Raw genomic sequence first — 21471 nt, forward strand, 5'->3', positions numbered from 1 at the left:
CAAAAATACTGGAATATTGTAACTTCACTTCTCATTTGGCTGCTCCTTCAGGTAGACAGCTTTGCCCATCCTCTGTTTTTCCTAGAATCACAGAATGGTTTGGGTTGGAAGGGAGTTTCAAGATCATCCAGTCCCAACCCCCCTGCATGGGCAGGGACACCTCCCACCAGATCAGGTTGTCCAGAGCCCCATCCAACCTGCCCTTCAACACTGCCAGGGATGGGGCAGCCACAGCTTCCCTGGGCAACTGGTTCTAGTGTCTCACCACCCTCACAGCAGAGAATTTCCTCCTAATGTCTCACCTTAATCTTCCCTTCTTCCAGTTTTGATCCATTACCCCTTGTCAAAAGTCCCTCTCCAGTTTTCCTGTAGCCCCTTCAGGCACTGGAAGGTGCTGTGAGGTCTTCCCAGAGCCTTCTCTTCTCCACTGTTTGCTTATAGTACAGTATGTGCACCCCTGGACTGGAAAGCCACTGGGTTACATAGCATTGGCACAATGTTTTTGGCAACATAGAAGTTCTCAAGGAAAGTGTTCTCAGAAATATTCAAGGCATGAGAATATTTTGGAGGGAATCCCTACATTTTATTTCTTGCTCCAGCATTCTCTGCCTGACTTGGTATATAAATTTTAGTAATCATCCAGTTCTGGTTAACTACAAAGGCAACTGAATGTTTTCCTCTGATATCCCCTGCTGAGCTTTTTTTAAAATATAAAAATGATTATATTTGGGTTTTAATGGAATTGATGTGACTGTAGGGTTAGAATTAAGTCTCAACTTAACTGAAGCTGACCAAAACGAAACCCTAATGAAATAACAGACTGATATTTATCAGCTCTTGGTTCATTTTCTGTATGTTTTTCAGATCAGCTCTACAAAACAGGATGAACTGGGGAATCATTCTGACTGTGTTTGTGCTACTGGGTAAGTCACTAACAATCCTGGACTGAATGCTCTGTTCTGAAATGCATTGTCATTCTTTTAGGTTTTGAATATTTCTGCAGAAGGAGTAAGTAGCTGCACACCTTTGGACTTGATGGGATTTAATTAATCCTGTCAGATTATCTGGTGTGATAGGCAAGAGGAGAGTTTGGTTTTTAGAAAAACAGGTGATTGGCAGGAATCTCTTCCCAGGCTGCAGCTGCCCCTGTGAATGAGGCAGGGTCTTAGTTACCTGTCCTGGAACCCATGGCACTTACTCATTTGTCCTTTTTAAATCATGAATTATGGACTGAGAGTCTGTTCAGTCAGCTGAATCCTCTGCCTGCAGCCAAGAGGCCTGATGAAGCTGATATTTACAGAGGCACAAACAGTGGGAAATGAGAGAGGAGGAAGAAGCAGAAACCTTCAGGAGTCTGGCAACACAAAATCTGCATGGAGAGAGCAGGACACACTTTCACACCCTGCCTAGTAGCACAGGGTCTGCTTTGGAGGTAGCAGGCAGCTGCTTTCCTAAAAGTTTTTTCATTTTGTGGTTTTTGTATTATTTAGCTTCTACTTATGTGCTGTAAATCAAACCATGCTGGAGAAGTTCTGATTTTCTGATTTTAGCTGTTGCAAGACATGGAGCATGAATTAATTTCTATCCAATGAGCTGCTTAAAATATTTATGCCCTTACTGAGCAAGAAGCTAAATGCAAAGGGCACAAATGACCCACGTGCCTTTCTGTAACTGGGGCTGCTCGAATCTTTGAAATTCATGCAGTGTTTTCCAGTCAGCTCTTTCCCAAACTGAGATTTCTCATCATCCCCAAAATCATTGTTTTAATCACATCATTCAAGTGGTGACTTGCCAGAGAGAGCTAAAAATGTGGTCAGGGCAATTTTATTTTGAAGAATCTAAGTCTGATGGAAAAGATTATTCTTTTCCTACGTCTCATTTCCCACAGAGCACCCTGAGGTTGTGCAGTTACATCTAGTTGTACATCTTTGTAATACTGTTCTGTGGTATTTAACAGTTCCAGTGTGACTATGTTTTATACTTACAGTGGGATTATTTTTTCTACAGTAAAGGAGACATGTTGTAAGAGCTGGATTGCAGGTGTCCCAGCACTACAAGGGCAGATGAGACTCATTCCTGTGTAGTGTGTGGGCTTAGATTTAGGGTTCAATGTATTTTGAATTCATAGAAGCCAAATTACCCCAGAGAGATGCTTCCTGTGCACCGTTGGTCCTGACCTGTTTGGAGAGGCTGAGGAAACCAAACGTTCATTGCAGTGGCTTTGGGGAGGAAAAGTGGCATCTCCCAGCTGTGCCACCAGACTGGAGGGGATGGTTTTAGCACTTTTGTCTGGAACTCAGAGGAGGAAAGCCCCTGGGAGTAACCTGATTTGTATGGAATTAATGTGTTTGTTTGTAACATCAGAAAATCTAGGAGTAATCTGATTTTTATGGAATTAATGTGTTTGTTTGTAACATCAGCTACTCCCTTTTCTTTGGCAAGTAAGATGAACTTTTATTTCCAATATCTTTGCCTTTATATTTGCAGACTTTCTTCAAATGGCAGTTCCCCACTGCATGGTCCATCAGATTCCTCCCAGGAACTTTACATTACCCTGTATGCTGCTGAATGAGACTTTTTTGGGTCCTTTCTCTGCTGGAGTTGCAGAGAGCTGGTCTGGCTGGAGGAGAGCATCTGAAATGAAGCCTCCCTTGCTAAGGAATGAAGAGAATTTTCTGTGTTGCATTTGGAGTGATCACAACCTTGATTGTTCTTTGTACAGAGCAAGCATGCAAGCAAGGAAGTTTATTCCTTCAGAAATGAGTATCAATGCTTCTCAGGAAATAGGTAGGTTTCCCATTCAAAGGCAGAAGAAGGTACTACTTTAAAAAATGGTTGGGTTTTTCTGCTTGGGGGATGGGTGGGTGGATTGTATTAATGGGTATTTGTTTTTATCCAAAGCAGAAAAGATAGGGTGGTAAAATCCTTCCTGACAGACATCTCTAGTGGAAGAGGAAAGAAATGTGTAGCACAGATTCAAAGGAGGGGGAAAAAAAAAAATAGCTGGCTGCCTTTCTAGGGGAATGCTGAATGAAATGTGTAGCACTGCATGTGAGGCTGCAAGCCCAGATCAGACACTATGAGAAATATTTTACATATTTTTGTGGATATGGGCTTTGAACTCCTCAAGGAGGTGGGGGAGATGGAGAAGAAGTGCCATCTTTTCTGCCTGGATTGTGATGCCTTAAGCAATATCTGCACGTGGATTAGAATGTGTTCTTTTTTCCTAGGCAGTTTTCTCCCCCCGAGCAGGCTCTGAGCAGCAGCCTGGCCAGCTGCTCCTGCTCTCAGTGGCAGGAATCTCATCGACCTCAGTAGGGTAGAATTTTGTTTTACAAGGACAATCACCTGGAACAGACTGCCATGCTGAATTTGTTGTCTTCAACCAGCAGCAGCATCTTCATTTCTTTCTGCCCCTTGTGGCCTTGTCCATAAAACCAGGTAAAATATGTTCCTTCTCCAACAGTCAGGATGCAGCAGCCTGACCTTGGTTGTGAGGCTTTTAAGTGTGAAGGGCATATCCTGGTGCCCAGTTCAGCAAGGATTAATCATAAAAATGGCACACTTGGGGTCCAGCCTCACCTTCATGAGTAACTATTACTTGTCCTCTCTTTGGGAGTGAATTTTGTCCTGACTCTTTAGTCATTTGTATTGGTTTTAATGTTGTTCAGAAATGTGTAATCCCTTTCTTTTGTTTAGATTCCAGTTGGAACATTGAGTGTTGGATAAAGGGCAGGCTGGACCTGTTGGTTTGTAGCCTGCAGGGTTTGAAGTTGCACTTGAGAAACAACTTGAAGGTTGATCTTTATTATGCTGTGTAAGTACAGACTCTGTGCAGTGTGTCACTATTAGCTTTAGAGATTATAGAATCCTAAACTGGTTTGGGTTGAAGGGGACCTTAAAGATCATCCAGTCCCAACCCCCTGCATGGGCAGGGACACCTCCCAGCAGCCCAGGCTGCTCCAAGCCCCATCCAACCTGCCCTTCAACACTGCCAGGGATGGGGCAGCCACAGCTTCCCTGGGCAGCCTGGGCCAGGCTCTCACCACCCTCACACTAAAGAATTTCCTCCTCATGTCTCACCTTAATCTTCCCTCTTTCAGTTTTGATCCATTACCCCATGTCCATCTAAAATAATTTCTACAACACCAACATTGGCCTCTCCAGCTTGCAGCACATCAGCCTCCCCTGATGTTGTATTAAAGCTGTGTCTTATTTAAAGGGAATCAAGGACAATGTGGAAAGTTTATACTTCTGGCTTAGAGCGAGGAAAGGTTAGAACAGAGAGTCTCTCTCCTCTGTTCTTTCCATGCTTCTTAAAATTCTTTAGTGCCATCAGAGTTGAGTTGCTAATTTATCTTTGCTTTTGCAATTGCTTCATTTTAAAGCTGCCATCTTGGTTCTGCCTTTTTTATGCTTTTGACCACAATGTTCTCTCTCTTGAAGTCACTGTATTACTGAGCAGTTCATACAATGCCAAGTGCTGCTCTCAGCACGTCGGTGCCTCTGAGAGCCACTCGGGTGCAGTTGTCACTGTTGTCACCCTGGTAAATATTCTCTGGACTGGTAGTAGATGGCAATCAGCCTGACTGGAAGGAAGCAGGTCTTGCACACATCACCCACCTGATTTGATCATAAAAAGATCTGTTTGATTCCATTCACAAACCCACACTGTTCTTTCTGAGTTACTGGCAGGTTGGAAGGAGTGGCATGAACACAGACTCAGTTTCCTCAGGAAACAGGCTAAACATAAGTAGTTGAATTGGCTGAATTTACAGGTGATGACTTCTACTTAAAAAGCCAGAGGTCACTTGCCACAAATTATCCCTATAGTTAGAGCAGAAAACAAGTGTATTAGCTAGTAATAAATCTGGGGTTTGGTTGCCATAATACTTTAAAGCTGAAATCAGGCTTTGAGTGGTTTCCTATTTCCAGTGTTCCTGATGAATCTAATTTCTGGAACATTACCTGTGTGTTTGTGGGAGAGGCAGATCTGCCTTTGCCTCTGATCCATCTGGTCTGCTCTGCAATAGAAAAATCTTTGCCAGTAATCCCAGTCAAGTAATCTGTATATTGAATTTTTTGGTATTTTTGGTATTTTTAACATCTGTGGGACAACAGATTCGAGTCCCAGCTGGGATGGAGAGGTTCTTTGTGTTATGGAGGGAATTCAGTAAGTGTCACACAATTTGAGATCAGGCCTTATAGACTCCCTGGAGTCCTGGTGACATTTCTGTGCTTAATTCCCTGGAGCTGCAAAGGCAGGATGCAGTGCAGTCCCTGGCACTGAGGAACTTGTGTCTCTCCCAGTATTTCCTGTGGATATTTTTCTTTTGTAGCCCCTGTGTTCTGGGGGAACAGGTAGCAAAGCATTTCAGATTTGGGTAGGATGACAGCTTTGCCTGTTGGCTTGCTGATACCTTGACATTTTATTCACATGAGCCAAAATATCTTGAGAACATTCCCAGTTTTAAAAATATGCATTCTTGGCATGTGTTTCTCCCTGGGAGTCTGGAGATCACACCAGATTTCTCTCATATAGGACAGGCAATGTGCAAAAATGATGACCTAGAAGTACCTACCACAAGAAAGCTTAGATTCTCAACAGCTCTTAATTTTTTTCAGCATTAAAGAAGCATCCTCTTCTTTTGCACACCCACAGTTTCTCTGCTTGCAAATGATATCTAGTTATCTGAATAAAAAATGTGTGGTTCTGTCCAGACCAGTTGTCTGCCAGAGCTCAGGCAGAGGCAGTGATAGGGCTGTTACCCTCCCTAGCAACATGTCTTTGGGAGGAGAAAGATTATTCTGAAAATGAATTAGACAAATTATCTTGATTGTCTACAATGATCTTTCCAGTTGTATGTATTCTAGGAGTGCTGTAAACCCTGATGGTTAATTACATTCCCTGCAATCCCTCAGCCTTGGGGATCCTTTTGCAGTGACACAGATGGATGCTCCTGGTTTAATTTTGAGCCCTGATTATCATTTGCCCTTTCAGCAGATGGTGATGTATGGGGTGTGCTCATATTTCTGACCTGGTCAAAGTACCTGTGAGGCTCTCTTTTAGTTCTGGGACCAGGCTCCCATGTTTTTAAAGGATGAATCCTGAAGTTTGCCTCAAGACTGGGTGCACCAGTTAAGCATTGAACCTTCTTTAGCTGGAGAACATTAACATTTCATGAGAGACTCATCCTCCCATGAGCCAGGCACCCATCAGATATTGTGCAGTTTAATGGGTCAAGCTTGTTCAAATAAGTATTGTCCTCAAGCTACTAGATATCAAATACATTGAGGTATAATGATTGAAAATTCTCAGAACCCCAGACAGCTTTGCTCTCTCAATTTCTAATCAAGCTAGAGCTTGTGGAAACAAAATCTATAGAAATATGGAAGGCAGAGTTACAATGGTGACCTTATCTCTGATCTGCCTCAACACAGCTCCATAAATGTCCTGTTGTGCCTTTCCTGAAATTAGAGAAATTGCAGAAGATTGTGTGTTTCTCCTTAAAACAGTTTTGACCCCTTGTTTTCAGTTAGGTGTTGCAAGCAATGGATTGAAATTCAGTCAAGACATTCTGCAGCTTCTAATGTGAAGTTCACCACGGAGCCACAGACTGATTTAGCATTAAGTAGCAAGGCCTTCTGAAGCATGTTTGAGTTGTGCACCAAAACATAAACCACTTAGGAGGTTTTAACTGCAGGTGTTGACTAAAAGAACTATCTTTGCCCAACTAAAAAGAGCAGTGTTTGGAGTGGAAAAGCAAAGCAAACCTTGGACACGTGCCCTTGCTGAATGTTAATTACTTCTGTGGTTCAGGGCATGCAGTATTTATTTCCCATCCCCCCCCCCCCCCCTTTTTTTTCCCCTCCCCCCCCCCCCCTTCTGCCAGTGTCTTATGCTTTAGTCCCATGTTTCCAGCTTCAAGTCACAGTTCCTTTGTGCATTGTCCCTCCCTTCTCTGCCAGGCATTAAATCTTCAGGCCAGTTCACTGATTTTCTATTGAATCTCAGCTGGGCTCTGGTGATCAGTTCACAGAAGTTCCTACACTTGTACCTATCTGTGTTTTGCTTTTCTCTCTGTGCCAAGACAAATCTCTCCAATTCCAGCAGCCAGCCCTATAAAGCTGAGTGGGGACATAATATTCACTTGGATGTTTTATAAGTCCTCTGTCTTTCCCTCCACCACAGTTTGGGTCTGGTTGGGTCTGGTTACCCTCGCATGGTGGGAAGTGCTTGTGGAACCAGGAGTCACAGCTTCTCTCACCTTACTGCAAGTCTGATGGAAAACTCCAGGTTTTAATAGTCCCTTGCTTTGTTTTAAGTGTGCCCAGAGTTTCTGCTCTCATTCTGCTGAGTGAAGACACTGACCTCTCCTGAACCTGGGAGGGCTTGATAAGCACAAGCTCCTCTAGAGTCAGTATCTGCAGTTCAGGAGCAATAGTTATTGTGTGACTGGATCCATCTGCAGCCAAGCTGAGGATGAGATGCTCCTCATGCATTCCTGGGCTGGCACAGTTCTCCAAAACACTTGGTCTTTCCATTGTTTTGCTTGCAATCAGGTCTCAGATATTTAGCCCAGGCTTGGCAATTTAGAATAAGTTGTTTTGGGGGCCCCTCATGATCCTGTCCTCCCTTGATCTGTCCTCTTATCCCAAACTCAGTTTGGGGAGATAGTCAGAGAGTCCCTGTGTTGTGCCAGTCTGTGGAAAGGTGGTGGGAGCAGGGAAAAATATCACCACCTGCCTGTTTACTCCCAAACCAGTGGATTTGCAACAAAATACTGACACAACAGACCTCCAGAATTTTTTTCCCCCTGCACACAGTGTTCTCCTGGGTGCAAATAAGGTCAGTTTGATGATTTAAAATTGAAATCCTTACTAGGAATGATTAGGAGAAAGATGGCAGGGTGTTGTAGTGGTGACTGCTTTCCAGGTAGCTCAGATTAAAGACACAGTTTGATGAAAGGCTACATTCCTATGGATTAATTGTGGGTTTTTTGAGACTAGCACAATCTGTGAGCAACAAGAGAAGTCAGGGGAACTTAAAAGAAAATTCTGCGAAGTCTTTGGAAGGCAATTCAGGAGAAAGAAGTGGAGCCACAACTATAAAAACAAATATATTCCAAGTAATTTAAAATCTCTATGACTGCCAGATACCATCAGCATAAAGTTTCATAATTCTCGTGTCTTAAAGTCTGTGAGTCCTGGTAAAAATAATTTTAGGAATGTCAGTATTGGCTGACTCTAGCACTGTTAGATGTAAGCTGCATATTCAGATGGAGCTGCATAGCTTATGGTGAATTGTGCCCATTTTCCCTGTGCTTTACAGTCAATTAAATGTACTAGATACCAAAATGACTAAAACCAAACAAAAACCCAGAAAATCTTACTGCTCTTTCTTTTCCTCCAGCACAGAGTTCTCTGCTCTCCCTGAATTCAAGAGGTACAATGAGTCATACCCACTATAAAGCCATTCAAAACTTTTCACAGGAAAGTTCTTATTCTATGAACTTCAGCTTCTTTCTCTGAACTAGAGGAACAACACCCTTACTGTACAGAAATAATGACAAAATTACTTCAGAACAATTCAGAACATCAGCTGGTTTTGCAAGGATGCAATCCCATCAACAGGAAGGAACCCAGGATGGTTTCACTGTCAGGATTTGTCTTGGCTTTGCTGCTGTGAGAAGTCTGGCTCTGCAGCTGTCACACTATTCAGTTCACTACACTAAGGAGGCCTGTGTCACTGGGTACCTGTGGTACAGCATAAGCTGTATCTGTGCTTGAAAGAGCCCAGAAAATACCTGTAGATTAGAAATTAGAATGTGGAGTACTTTGGGAGCTGCTGGTTCAGAATAGAAGCAGCTTTGTGCCCACTTGTGAGGTGTTTATTTCATGAATCAATGACAGTTTGATTACAGTCAACAGAGATCAAAAATGTGTGGAGAGGAATCATGCACACAAGGGTTGCTTTAAAAATACCTGCCAAACATCCTTGAAAAGCACCTGTGTACTCTTGTGTTCATGGGAAACAGTCTGGGTCATCTCCATGTGGCTGCTTGAAGCTGACCCAAGGAAAATTGTGCATGTTTTAGAGATAAAACCTACATGTGATGGCCTGTATTTCAGTAGCAATACATGTGTTCTTTTTTTTACCCTCTAAAACATTTGCTGGCATCAGGAGACAAAATGCATGACTGCTTGTATCAGGATGTGCTACTTTGCAATTCATTTCCTTTAAAATGTACTTAAATAATCTTGGAAAATCTGATTAAGCTGTTAATGAAACCTATGTCCATTGGTCCCCTGGAAGGTAAATCAATTTTGTGTGCCTAAGAAGTGTCTAGTAATAGTTACCATCAGGAATGGGAAAGGGGTCTGACTGAGCTGCACATCACGTAGTATTGGAACACGTTTGTTATCAAGTCAAACCTGAGGAAGACTTTTCATGGAATCATCCTCATTACTGTACTTGGAAACCCTTTCAAAAGGGAGAAGCAGCAAAGTAAAATCAATTAGTTACAATTACTGCCTATTTTACTTCTTTCTTTTTTTTTTTTTTGTACCCAAATGGACAAACCTCCTCTCTTTGAGATACAGAAAGAGATATGGGTTTGGTTTAGGGCTTGTTTTGGTTTATGGTTTGTTTTCTCCCTTGCAGATCAGAGCTGCCTCTGGGAGATGTAACTACAAGCTCCCTGGAGGGGACTGTCCTGGTTGCTCAGTGTGAGTGCAGGGAGGATGAGGGATGTGAGTGCTGGGTGCCTGCTCTGAGCCTCAACTGCACCTACATCATGTGGCTGAAGAGGACAATTGGGGTGATACCTCTGTGGTCACCTCTGATGTCAGTCAAGCCCATAGACATAGGTAAGTAGGACCTATATTTGAGACCTTTTGTAGGGGAGTTGCAGCAGCAGGATGTCCCTCCTGGAGGGGACACAGAGCAGGACAAGGCTTCCTGAAGCTGTCTCCCTGGCTCAGGGTGCTGTGCACACGTTTCTGAGCTGCCTGATGCTTCTCTAGTACTTAATTCTCTAGGACTTAAATTAAAAAGTGAGGGGAAAAGAAGCTGTTCCTAAAGTTACTTAGCAAATAAACCCACTTCTTTTCCCCAGGCAGCTCTGTTGTCCTCATGTTTTCTTCCTTACACAAACAACACCAGCCTTTTCCAAGTTGGGAAACATCCCTCTCTATTTAATCAAGTTAAAACTCTCCTGACGTTATGAATTTGACATGGGGTGCTCTCCATGATGCACAGTTATTGCAGCTCTTGGCAAATTCCAAAAAGGTGGGGACCCTGCCAGCTGTGGGGGAAAAAAGAGAAGCTTTAGAAACCTCTGCCTGACTGAAGTGTTTTGCAGACAGAATAAGTTAAAAGTCTCTGGGTGGGCTCATTTTGAAGCTAAGAAGTTGCATTTTTTTTCCATCATGCTACTTTTAAGTTCTGCTATAGCAAACAAATCAGATTTGCATCTGCCAGTATTAAAAATGACATAGTTTGTTCTGCTTAGTGAGGGGTATTTTAAAACCACATAATATTAGTAAATATTCTGCCAAGATTTAGCTTAGTTAAAAATTATCTTGAAGGTAAAGCTATGAATCCTTGTGTGATGTAGGTTTGTACTTGCTTATAGGTGATATTAGTAGAATAAGTGGGATGAGTAGAACAGAGTTCATTATTTGTGTTGTAAGATGCACAAAAGTGTGATGTAAAAGTCACTGACTTTTGTTTTAAATCTGTGCCTTCTCCCAGATCACTTCCTGCTGGTCTTTATCAAGTAAAATGCTTGGAGATGGTATATATGTAATAATAAAATAAGATCTGACTTAGAGAAGTGAATTTCTACCTAAAATAACAGATTTTGGTAAAGTGAGTGAGATTCCAGTAATACCACTTAAATGAGACACCTTGGAAGAGCTGAGGTATCAGTGAAAGGCTATTTGGTGTTTAATCTGATATTGGCAGAAGCAGAATCTTCCTTGAGTGGAGCCCACAGGAGCTGCAGGAGGGGCCAGGTCAGACTGATGTGTTGTCTGATGGAGGGATCATAGGAGGGAACTCTTCTGACTCTCTGGGGCAGTAGCTAAGGGCTGTGGTTGTGCATCATCCTAAATTGCCCACCCATTTCCTTCTCCAGGGAGTTCCCTTCATCCCTGTGGGAACTTTCTGAAACCCTCCATTTTTATTTGGCCTTAGTGTAGCTCTCCTGGAGACCTTCTTTCATAGCCATAACCACTGCGAAAGGCCTGGGGATAATTAGAAATTCTTTGTGTACTCTCTGAGAGTGTTGTCTCCTTCTCACATCCCTCTGAGTCCTCTTTCCAGCAGAACAGGTGAGTTAGTGCTTGGTTACTGGGAACTATCATGGCCCAAGGCAAGAAATTAATTTTAAACCAAATATTAAGTCATCCAGTGTGTCCTGATAAATATAATAGTGCCAGGGTACACTTTTCCAGAGATACTACACAAGATTCTGTGCTGTGAGGGTGGTGAGAGCCTGGCCCAGGTTGCCCAGGGAAGCTGTGGCTGCCCCATCCCTGGCAGTGTTGAAGGACAGGTTGGATGGGGCTTGGAGCAGCCTGGGCTGGTGGGAGGTGTCCCTGCCCATGCAGGGAGGTTAGATCTAGATGATCTTTGAAGTCCCTTCCAACCCACACCAGTCTGTGATTCTATGATTACTCTATCATACACTAGCTGTAGAGAAGCTCTTGAAAACTGACTTGAAGGCAAAAGCTTCTGCCAGCAGGCTATGAGGTTAGTGCTAAACTTGTCAATTACTTTGTCTGCAGTAAAGCCTGAACCTCCTTTGAACCTGCATCTAGAAATGACAGAGAGAGGTCAAGTGAAGGTCTGCTGGTCCAACCCTTTGCTGGTGCCATATCCCCTGCAGTATGAAGTGAAGATCTCTGCCAGTTCAGGTCCAAGTGGCTGGCAGGTGAGTCAGCTCTGCTCGCTGTGTTTTATGGTGGAGCAGAGCAGGTTGGTGGGTCTCTTCCAGAGACTTTTTTACCACCCTCTTTGTCCTTGGGCAGTGGCTCTGGTGGGTTGAGCAGTGGGGCTGGGCTGGTGGATCTGGACATGGCACTCTGGTTTCTCCTGAGCTGGTGCATCCAGTAGGCCCTGGTAAACCTGTACAGGGTGTGGTGGAGCTAGCAAGCAGGACTTCACATCTGTTGCACTTGGAGAGCCACTACAGTGAGGGAAGACCTATCTCCTGTTGGGTCTTTGCAAACAAGCTCCCATCTTTCTTTCTGGATGAAGTGCTAGATGCTGTGAAGTCTAAAGGCAAAGCAACCCTCCTTTCAGCAACCCTCAAATTCCATGATCCACATGTATATGTTTAATATTTGTAGCTTCAATTAGTGAATTGCTTTTTCTGTTGCTACCACTGTTAATTAGCAATCCTTAATGAATTAACATGTTTTCTACCATACTCAAATTCACAGTCAATTTAAAGAAGAAAGCTTTTTCTACCCAACTTGCTACCTGAAAACTACTCTCTAGGCTATTTGTTTTGGTTCCCTCTGTCTTTTCCTGTTGTACAACAATAATGGCTTCTGCTAATCCAACAGATGGTTCAGGTTGCTCTGGAGACCTCACTGGCCATAGAGAATCCCCTGCTTGGTTCCTCACGCTGGGTTCAAGTGCGGTGCAGGAGCCGTGATGGTGCAGGGTTCTGGAGTGACTGGAGCACAGCATATGACCTCAGTGAGGCAGGTAGGGGGTGTGCAGTCACTTCTGTGCTCTAACTGTTGTGGCTTTGGGTTGGTCTTGGGCGAGCTGCTCCTTTTCAGGAGGTGTGAAACACCTGCAGCTTCCCTCAGCACCTGCCTGCTCGGGGCTGGGCTGGTGCTCGTTCAGCACTTTGCACACTCAGTGCCCTCATCCCTGGGTGAGTGACTGCCCCACTGCCACCAGCTGCTGTGAACCACACTGCTGAAATGGTAAAACAAAGTTTTAAGACATTCATCTCCTGCTGACTTCAACAGGAGCAGGATTAGTAGCTGCTAGAAAGCTTGATTATGACTATTTTTTAAATTATTGTTGTTCAATCCCCTCTCCTCCAGTTCTGAGTAGGGATTCTCTCAAGTTCTGTGCTCCAGTATTTCATCAATGCTCCCCCTAACATGATTTCAGCATCCTTACAGGGTTCAAAGGGTCAGATTATTTTTTTTCCCAAGCCCAAACATTTCTCTTGTTTGGATCTTCTTTGACCTGAGGACAATTCTATGGTTTTAAAACCTGTGCTGTGTATGTGGAACAAGTTACAGAGGTTAATCCTTTCTAGGTTGCAAATACTTGTTGCAGCATTTAAATAAGGTGACTTGGTGCTTTAAAAGTGCAGGGTGGATAAAAAGCAGCAGTGTTAATCTAGTTTCCCAAGATTTAATTCCTTGTTTCCCTTGTGCTTCTGTGTGGTGCTTTCATTGTGCCCTCCAGTGATTTCCTGCTCATTTAATTCCTGTTTGCCTGGGGACAATAAAGTTTATTTTAATCACAAACATCACTTACAGAGGGAGACAGTCAAAGGCTCATTTCTGCCTCTCTGCCTTACAGTTGTTAATAGTAATTAAGAAGTAGGGAATTTAGACGTACAAATAACAATAATAATACTTTTCTATTGACACATGGTTACATTTTTTGGTTCAGATTCTAATCTTAATGGATGTTTCTTTCCCCTTTTCTCCACCTCTTTGCAGCTGGAGTCCTGTACTTCCCTCCTAAGATACTGACCAGTGTTGGCTCCAATGTTTCCTTTCATTGTATCTATAAAAACAAAACCAAGCTCGTGGCATCCCAGAAGATTGTTTGGTGGCTGAATTTAGCAGAAGAAATCCCAGAAAGTCAGTATACCCTTGTGAATGACCGTGTAAGCAAAGTTACTCTTTCCAACCTGAAAGCAACAAAACCTAGAGGAAGTTTCTTCTATCACGCCTTGTACTGTTGCCATCAAAACAGAGAGTGTCACCATAGATATGCTGAATTATATGTAGTAGGTAAGATTCCAGATGATTCTAAATTATCATTTTGGTAGCATTTTCATAGTAAGGTCAGAATATTTCCATCTTAAACTCCTGTTAGTTTTTATTGAGCAGTTATGACTTGTAATGCGTGTGGGTTGTTTTTTTTTGTTTAAACCAGTGTATCATTATTAATGAACTTTCAATGTGCCTTAATTAGATATGGATATTAACATCACGTGTGAAACAGATGGGTACTTAACTAAGATGACTTGCAGGTGGTCTGCAAACCCAACCACTGTGCTCCTGGGGACTTCCTTGCAGCTAAGATACTACAGGTATGTAGAGCTTTTAGTGCACTTGTTATGTTTGGCAACTGTTGCTCTGGAAATGCCATTACAGCAAAGAGTTCTGATGTCATTATCAAATGTGCTCTTTTTTCCTAAGCTGGACTTATTCCCAACAGGAATTCCAGAGGTATTAACTACATGTACAGAAAGGGGTCCATAGATGCTTGAGTATGTAACATGGATTTTATTCACCTTGTTTTCCAGCATCTGCAAAACCTGTAGATGCAGTTTGGAAGCCAGTTCTCTTCAAGCAGATGTGTTTGCTTGGATCAGTTACAAAAATTATCCTTCCAGTTGCTTGGATCTACCAATTGTAAGGAAATAAGAGAAAATCAAACCCCATTCCCAATGAGAGGCTGTAGGATCTCTGCCCTTGGAGACTTTCAGCTCGTGACTGGGCAGAGCCCTGGTCAGCTTCATCTGTCTTTGAATTTAACCCTGCTTTGAGTTGGAGGTAGGACTTGAGAAGTCTTGACATCTCCATACAGTCTTTGATTTTTCTCTAGTTCTGTATCTGAAGGGCCTCCAGGAAAGCTGGGGAGGAACTTCTGACAAGGGCTTGTAGTGAGGGGACAAGGAGTGATGGATCAAAACTGGAAAAGGGGAGATTTAGGTTGGACATGAGGAGGAAATTCTTTAGTGTGGGGATGGTGAGACCCTGGCCCAGGTTGCCCAGGGAAGCTGTGGCTGCCCCATCCCTGGCAGTGTTGAAGGGCAGGTTGGATGGGGCTTGGAGCAGCCTGGGCTGCTGGGAGGTGTCCCTGCCCATGCAGGGGCTGGGACTGGATGATCTTGAAGGTCCCTTCCAACTCAAACCAGTCTATGATCTTTTTTCCTATATACAGACAGTGGATAAAAATATAGGGATGGAATTGAATTCATTCCAAACAGAAAAAAAAATCTTGCTTATAAAGAGAGAATCAAATCTGAGTTCATAAAAGGAATATTGCTTTGTGAAGGTACCATCTTTGGTGGCTGGAGCTGTTCCTAGGTTTCATGGGTTTGGCCTAGTGTTTTCAGATAGTTGGCTTAATTTTGTCTGTCTTTTGGACAGGGCAGGAGGGCTGGGGTGTGGAGCAAACACCCAGTTGTTTACAAAACACAAAACTGATTCTTAAATCAGAGCTCTGATCATCCTGATCTTCATTCACATGCACAAATATTGCCTGTGTTGTACAGGATTGTTTTACCAGAAAACTAAAAAAATCCTTTTGAGTTACTAATCTGTAGAGCTCGAGACTTTCCTAGAACTGTGCTAGTCTTTATATAAACAAGACAGACAGACAGACAACCCTTCCTGAGAAAAAAAATCTTTAGTTTCACTGCCCTGCTGGACTGGATATGCAAAATTTTGGGCAAACAAGTTTAAATCAGCCCTTAGGGCCTAATCCTTTGGAGGACTGTGCTGTCCAACTCTGTTGGAGGTGGACTGAAGTTCTGAATTGTTGCAGTACCCAGGTGAATATTTCTGAGCATCTTGTGGACTAAATAACTGAAATGCTTGAGATTTCAAGTGGAGGCTTTTAGGGCAGGATGAGTGACTAGCTGACTGCTGAGGTGGGTTTTGTTCCAACTGTCTTCACAAATATGAATATAATGAGTGTGCTCATTATATTCAGGGAGGGAGCTTGAAATAAAACCCATGCTGCTCTTGCCATGTTTTTTATGTTCCCACTTTTTCACTGTTCAAGTTTAGCTAAAAATGTTATTTTATTTTATTTTTTTAGTAGGAGGTGATAATCTGTACATTTATTGCAGTGTTCCTGCTAGATCAAACAGGGAACATTAATGGAGGCTGAAAATGCTTCCCAGATGCTGGTATTTATTGTGATCTTTCTTTGTGTTCTCTTTTTGGGGTTGGTAATATTGAGGTTCAGAGGGGAAGAATGATTAAAAAATAGAAAAAAGAGATCACAGGGGACTAAAAAGCTGCCATAAAAGGCATTTAAAAATGTTTAGTTATGAAAACACCAGTATCACTTGCATAACATTCTCTGGGAACAAAAACCTCAAGAGAAGTGATCCCTGCTGCCCTGCCTGGCCACTCAGGGCACAGGGCTGAGCTGGGCACGAGCTTGGGGCAAATTCAGAGGACTCTGAGAACTTTCCATCGTGGATAAGACATCCAATGCCATTTTATCCAGGGTCCAGCTCTCCCCTCTTCTGCTGCCAGACGTGATACTGACCCTGTGGGGGATTTTAATGCCACCCTCCAGAATTGGTATTTTTTGGTGGGGTTTCCATCTCCTGGAGACTTCACTGTGTGTGTCCACTCAGCCCACGTGGCAGCTTTTCCCCTGGATGCCAGTTGGGATTTTGAAAGTCATATTCCTGGCTGGAGTAATTTCTTGGCTAGAGATCTGTCTTGCTCTCTTGGTTGCTAATACATAGCTCTGAAATAACATGATTTCTGAGGCTGTGGAGGTGCCTGCTCTTGTTGTACCTGTTTCTTCCTGTTGTTGGTCCCTTACCAAAAGCTTTTGTGCTGGGATGAGCCTTCATGTCCTGCTTTTTTCAGGCCAAGAGCCAAAGCTTGGAGTTTCACTGCAGTGTCATTTATCCACTTAGTGCAGGTACAAGCTGAAGATTCATCCAAATAATCATCAAAAACCCCCAGATGGTTCCAGTGACACCATCTAGTTCCCCTCAGCAGCCTGTAGTTGCAATGTATTCATGGAATGTTGGTGTTATTGTCCTTTCTTCTCTTTCAAGGAGCAGAATTTATTGTGCTGATTTTCCGAGCACTTCTCCAAACTCAGAGGTGAAAGAATGCCATTTGCAGAAGAACCATTCCTATGAGTGCACGTTTCAGCCTTTTTTTCTCTTATCTGGATATACCATGTGGATAGAGTTTAAGCACTTCCTAGGAACACTTGAGTCCTCACCAACTTGTGTGGTTCCAGCAGACGTGGGTAGGTCGAGATTCGTGCATGTCTTCCTTTACTTGTGCCCTTGGATTTCATTCCTTTTATGGTGTAGGTAAAGTACTTCTTCCTAGCATTTTTAATAAATTGAATTGTGGAAACGTAAGAGCTTTGATACTAAAAGGCATGGGATTAAATGTTACTTCCATGCACTCTGCTGAGCACAGGAGGAAGCTGTAGCTGCAGCTTTAAAATGAAACATCCAGGTTTGCAAGCTTATCCTTTTGGATGTTTTGCAGCCTAGAGAAAATGCAAGTATTCCCTTTAAAAAGGCAGTCTTGTTGTTAAGGTTCCTGGTTATCTCATTGTTCTGAAGTCTTTAATTAGTTGTTCACTTTATGCTGTGATACAGTGCAGCACTCTGTGTCTTCCTTGCACAGTTTTATTTTCATTTAAAATCCTAGTGACCATTAAGGATTTTGCAAAGTTTCTTTTGTGACACTTCCTTAAATTTGTATAAAAGCAAGAGGCAGGAACAGTGTCTGAGTGTTTTGAAACACTGCAAAATGTATAAAGTCTTGTTGTCTGGTCTGGGACTCGGAGCCTTCATTGGACTTTGTGTTTTTTGGACACAAATGAGTGTGTACAGGGAGGGATCAAGGCAGTTGACCCCAGAGGTGCTGTGTGAAATGAAGCAGAGTAATAAACCAGATCTGTGAGGTGTGGGGGGAAGCAAGTATGCAGAGACCAAAAATCAAACCAACCTATTCTTTGATTGCAGAGTTTAACTAGAGCAAGTAAAACTGAATGCCACAGGGAGGGAAGGCAAAGTTCAGTGTAGTACAGCTAAGTGGGACATTATTGCTGTTACCACTTCTCATTTGGTGGCCTTGTGGGTTTTGGGATTGCTCCTGTCTAGTTTAAAGAGGATTCTTTGTGCCTTTTTGACAAGCAGGTTCACTGATGATCAGAGAACTGTTGGGAGAGTCAGAAAGGAGGGTGCTGTGTGGGATGGCAGGTGGATTCTACACTGCTGCTGCTGGGCCAGTTGGCCAAGAGAACCTGGCAGCAGCAGGGTGAGCCTGTGCCCAGCAGGGCTGGGCTCTCCCTTGGCTCTGTGCTCCTGGGCAAAGGTGGTGGCTTTATCCCATGCTGCCCAGGAAGGAAATCTAGCAGAAGGTTAGACATTAGGAGGAAATTCATCATGATGAGGGTGGTGAGATGATGGAACAGAGAAGCTGTGGCTGCCCCATCCCTGGAAGAGTTCAAGGTTGGATGGGGCTTGGAGCAACCTGGTCTGGTTGGAACTGGATGATCTTGGTCCCTTCCAAACCAAACCATTCTGTGATTTCTGTGAATTCTGGCTTATTCAAGTCATCATTTTAAATAAAAAGTTGACCTCCACTGGATGAAAGGTGCTCTGTGTCACAGCAAAACAAAACCTGCTTGTTCTAGCATCACCCACAATTTAAAGCTGTTTCAATTATTTTTGTTGTTTTCTCCTCACTCACCATCTGATTAGTCAAAATAATTTTTTTTTTCTAGCTTTGCTTTGTTAACAAACTAGGGGCTTGTGACACTTGTGTTCATTCTGCTGAAGAAGCCCAATTTTGGTGGAATTTCCTATTAGTAAAATAAAATCTTAACATAATATTTCCATTAATGATCGCAAAGTGTCTGTCCCCATCCTGCACAGGAGCTGCCTTTCTGGGCCACGTGTGCCAAGGCTTTCTGCACCCCATTTATTCTGTAAGAAACTTTGATTTTGATACTTCCACTTCTTCAGATTTTCTGGGGTGGTTTTAGTTTGGGTCAGAACTGGAATGAATTTCCCCTTGGACAAACATTGCCTGGCTCAGCCAGCGGGGATTTTTGTCTGGAGCAGCAAACTGTTATGTTTGCACCACAGTCCAGCTTTCCTGGAACAGACCACAAACCTGAGAACAGGAGAAAATAAACCACAGTGGTTGGATTTAATGAGGTCTGTCAGTGCAGACATTCTAGTCATTTCTTTTCCCTTTTCCATGTTCTAGTAAAGCCTCTTCCTCCCTCCGACGTCGAAGCCGAAATCACCAGGAACGTTGGGCTGCTCAACGTGAGCTGGACAAACCCAGTATTTACAAACAATGAGCTTACATTCCAGATCCGGTATGCTGTGAACAGGGGAGAAATTGCATGGGAGGTACTGTCCTTTTTAATCTGGATTGAAGCATGAATCCTTGCAGTGTGGTCATTTAGTGCTCTAGCTGGTTTGGGGGGGCTTGGTGGTGTGCGGTGAATCGTGGTTACCAGCATCTCCATTACCCAGCAAAGGAATATTGCTGATTAGGCCAGATGAATTTTCAGGAATTTGGACTCTTAACAGCTGCCTAAACAGCCTTTTGTTCTTACTCTGGATATTCTGACTTCTGTTACAGGTTTATGAAGTTTCAAATGCACCAAGATCAGCCGTGATAAAGGTTCAGAAGCTTTGCGTTCAGTACGTTGTTCAGGTGCGGTGCAGGGAGCTGGATGGGTCGGGTTACTGGAGCAACTGGAGCAGAGCAGCCTACACCCTTGTAAGAGATATCAAAGGTATGGGTCCTTCCAGAGCGTGTTCTCATGCTCTGCCCAGTTTCAAGCTGAGGTGTGACACTGTTCTTTCAAAACTGTCATCCTGCAGCTCCCTTACGTGGTCCTGACTTCTGGAGAATCATCACTGAAGATCCAGCAAGGGGGCAGAAGAACGTTACACTCCTGTGGAAGGTGAGAACCATTACATTTTGTTCTTCCACTTTGATCCATCCAAAAAAACGTTGGTAGAATTGCCAAAAAGGAAGTATGAGAACCACACACTGCCCAGGGAGGAAAACTTGGGCAGTTGCTGTTTATGGGGCTTAAGAACTGGAAGAGGGGAGATGGAGATGAGGTCTTAGGAAGAAGCTCTTCCCTGTGAAGGTGGAGAGACCCTGGCCCAGGCTGCCCAGAGAAGCTGTGGCTGCCACATCCCTGGAAGTGTTGAAGGGCAGGTTGGATGGGGCTCTGAGCAACCTGGGCTGGTGGGAGGTGTCCCTGCCCATACAGAGGGGACAGGGGGAATTGACTGAGCTGTAAGGGCCCTCCCAACCCCAACCAGTCTGGGATTCTATGATTCTACGACTTGGAGGTCACAGTTGGAGACTTACTCTTTGTTCTCAGAATAACATGGGATCAGACACTGTCAGTTACAGTGAGAGGTGCAGTCTTCCTCTGCCAAACTCTACTGACCAAGATCTCAGAGCAGAGTGTCTCTCTGGCTCCTGGGCAGCTGCCTGTACACACACCACTGCAACTGGTGTAAACTGGGCAAAGCGACGGGAAGAGGTTAATGCAGAACAGAGGGGGAAAAAAGGTACCTCGGTGGCTGCCCACTCCTGTTTGCCCACGTTCAGTGTGTAAACAGTCATCTGGTCTGGTTTTTCAGTCCTGAAAAATGCTGAGGTAAACCAGTGAGTTCCTGCAGGAGCCTGGCAGCTTGTATTCCCTGTCCCCCCTGCCCTCCCTCCAGCGGGAGCACGGCCAGGGCTGCGGCAGAAACAAACTCTGTAAATGGACTCTCCTGCCTTTGCTGAAGGGACAGCAGCCAGTCTGCAGAAGGTCTTTATTGGCTCATGTTTTCTTAAAAGTGGAACAGGACCTTCTGCCCAAATGGGATTTGGGTTTGAAATCAAAGACTGGGGAAGGAAGGAATGAATTGCCACTGTTTGCTGCAGCCGCTGGTGGAGAATCACTCGCTGTGCAGCGTGAGCCGATACGTTGTCAGGCATCAGACAGCAGCAAACACCTCCTGGTCAGAGGATGTTGAGAATGGCACGACCTGCTCCTTCCCATGGACTGAACACACACACACCATTACAGTTTTAGCCGTGAATTCCATTGGAGTTTCTTCCATGAATGATAACTTAACTCTGTCACAGCAAATGAGCACAGGTAAGAACACCAAACAGTAACGGTTCTGAGATGTGGGAAGTGCTAAGAATCTTTGTGGTGCTTTTGGACAAAGCTTTCTTGGTTATGAAATTCCCTTAGTTAGAATAAAAAATGTTTTATGATGATGCATGCAGCTCTAAATGGGAAACAGATTCACTATCTCACCCACAGAGCTGTTTAAAAAATGAGATTTCCATCACATGACAATCTTGCTGATCTTTGGGTTGGGAAAAGAGTTGTCTTGCCCTGGGCTGCCTTCCCTCCACGGGCAGAATATAAAGTGATTCATCAAAGAAATAGCAAATCTCCCTGTAGAACTGATCTTTCATTTTCTTTGTCTCAAG

At 43.7% G+C, this 21471-nt stretch overlaps 1 protein-coding gene across 1 annotated transcript in view; it reads left to right on the forward strand.

The window, feature by feature from the left end:
- The first annotated feature begins 883 nt into the window (after nt 1-883).
- Nucleotides 884-21471, forward strand: part of LEPR (leptin receptor) — a 27751-nt gene continuing 7163 nt past the window's right edge. Inside the window, exons 1-13 of the mRNA XM_010007978.1 lie at nt 884-923; nt 2488-2787; nt 3700-3817; nt 9665-9870; nt 11794-11939; nt 12577-12721; nt 13705-14001; nt 14186-14303; nt 17028-17227; nt 19213-19361; nt 19597-19753; nt 19842-19924; nt 20911-21127. Coding sequence (XP_010006280.1) covers nt 884-923; nt 2488-2787; nt 3700-3817; nt 9665-9870; nt 11794-11939; nt 12577-12721; nt 13705-14001; nt 14186-14303; nt 17028-17227; nt 19213-19361; nt 19597-19753; nt 19842-19924; nt 20911-21127 — 2176 coding nt within the window. The remainder of the gene's footprint in view (nt 924-2487; nt 2788-3699; nt 3818-9664; nt 9871-11793; nt 11940-12576; nt 12722-13704; nt 14002-14185; nt 14304-17027; nt 17228-19212; nt 19362-19596; nt 19754-19841; nt 19925-20910; nt 21128-21471) is intronic.

This window comes from Chaetura pelagica, unplaced genomic scaffold, assembly GCF_000747805.2.
Source record: "Chaetura pelagica isolate M959 unplaced genomic scaffold, ChaPel_1.0 scaffold212, whole genome shotgun sequence".
Lineage (NCBI taxonomy): Eukaryota > Metazoa > Chordata > Aves > Apodiformes > Apodidae > Chaetura > Chaetura pelagica.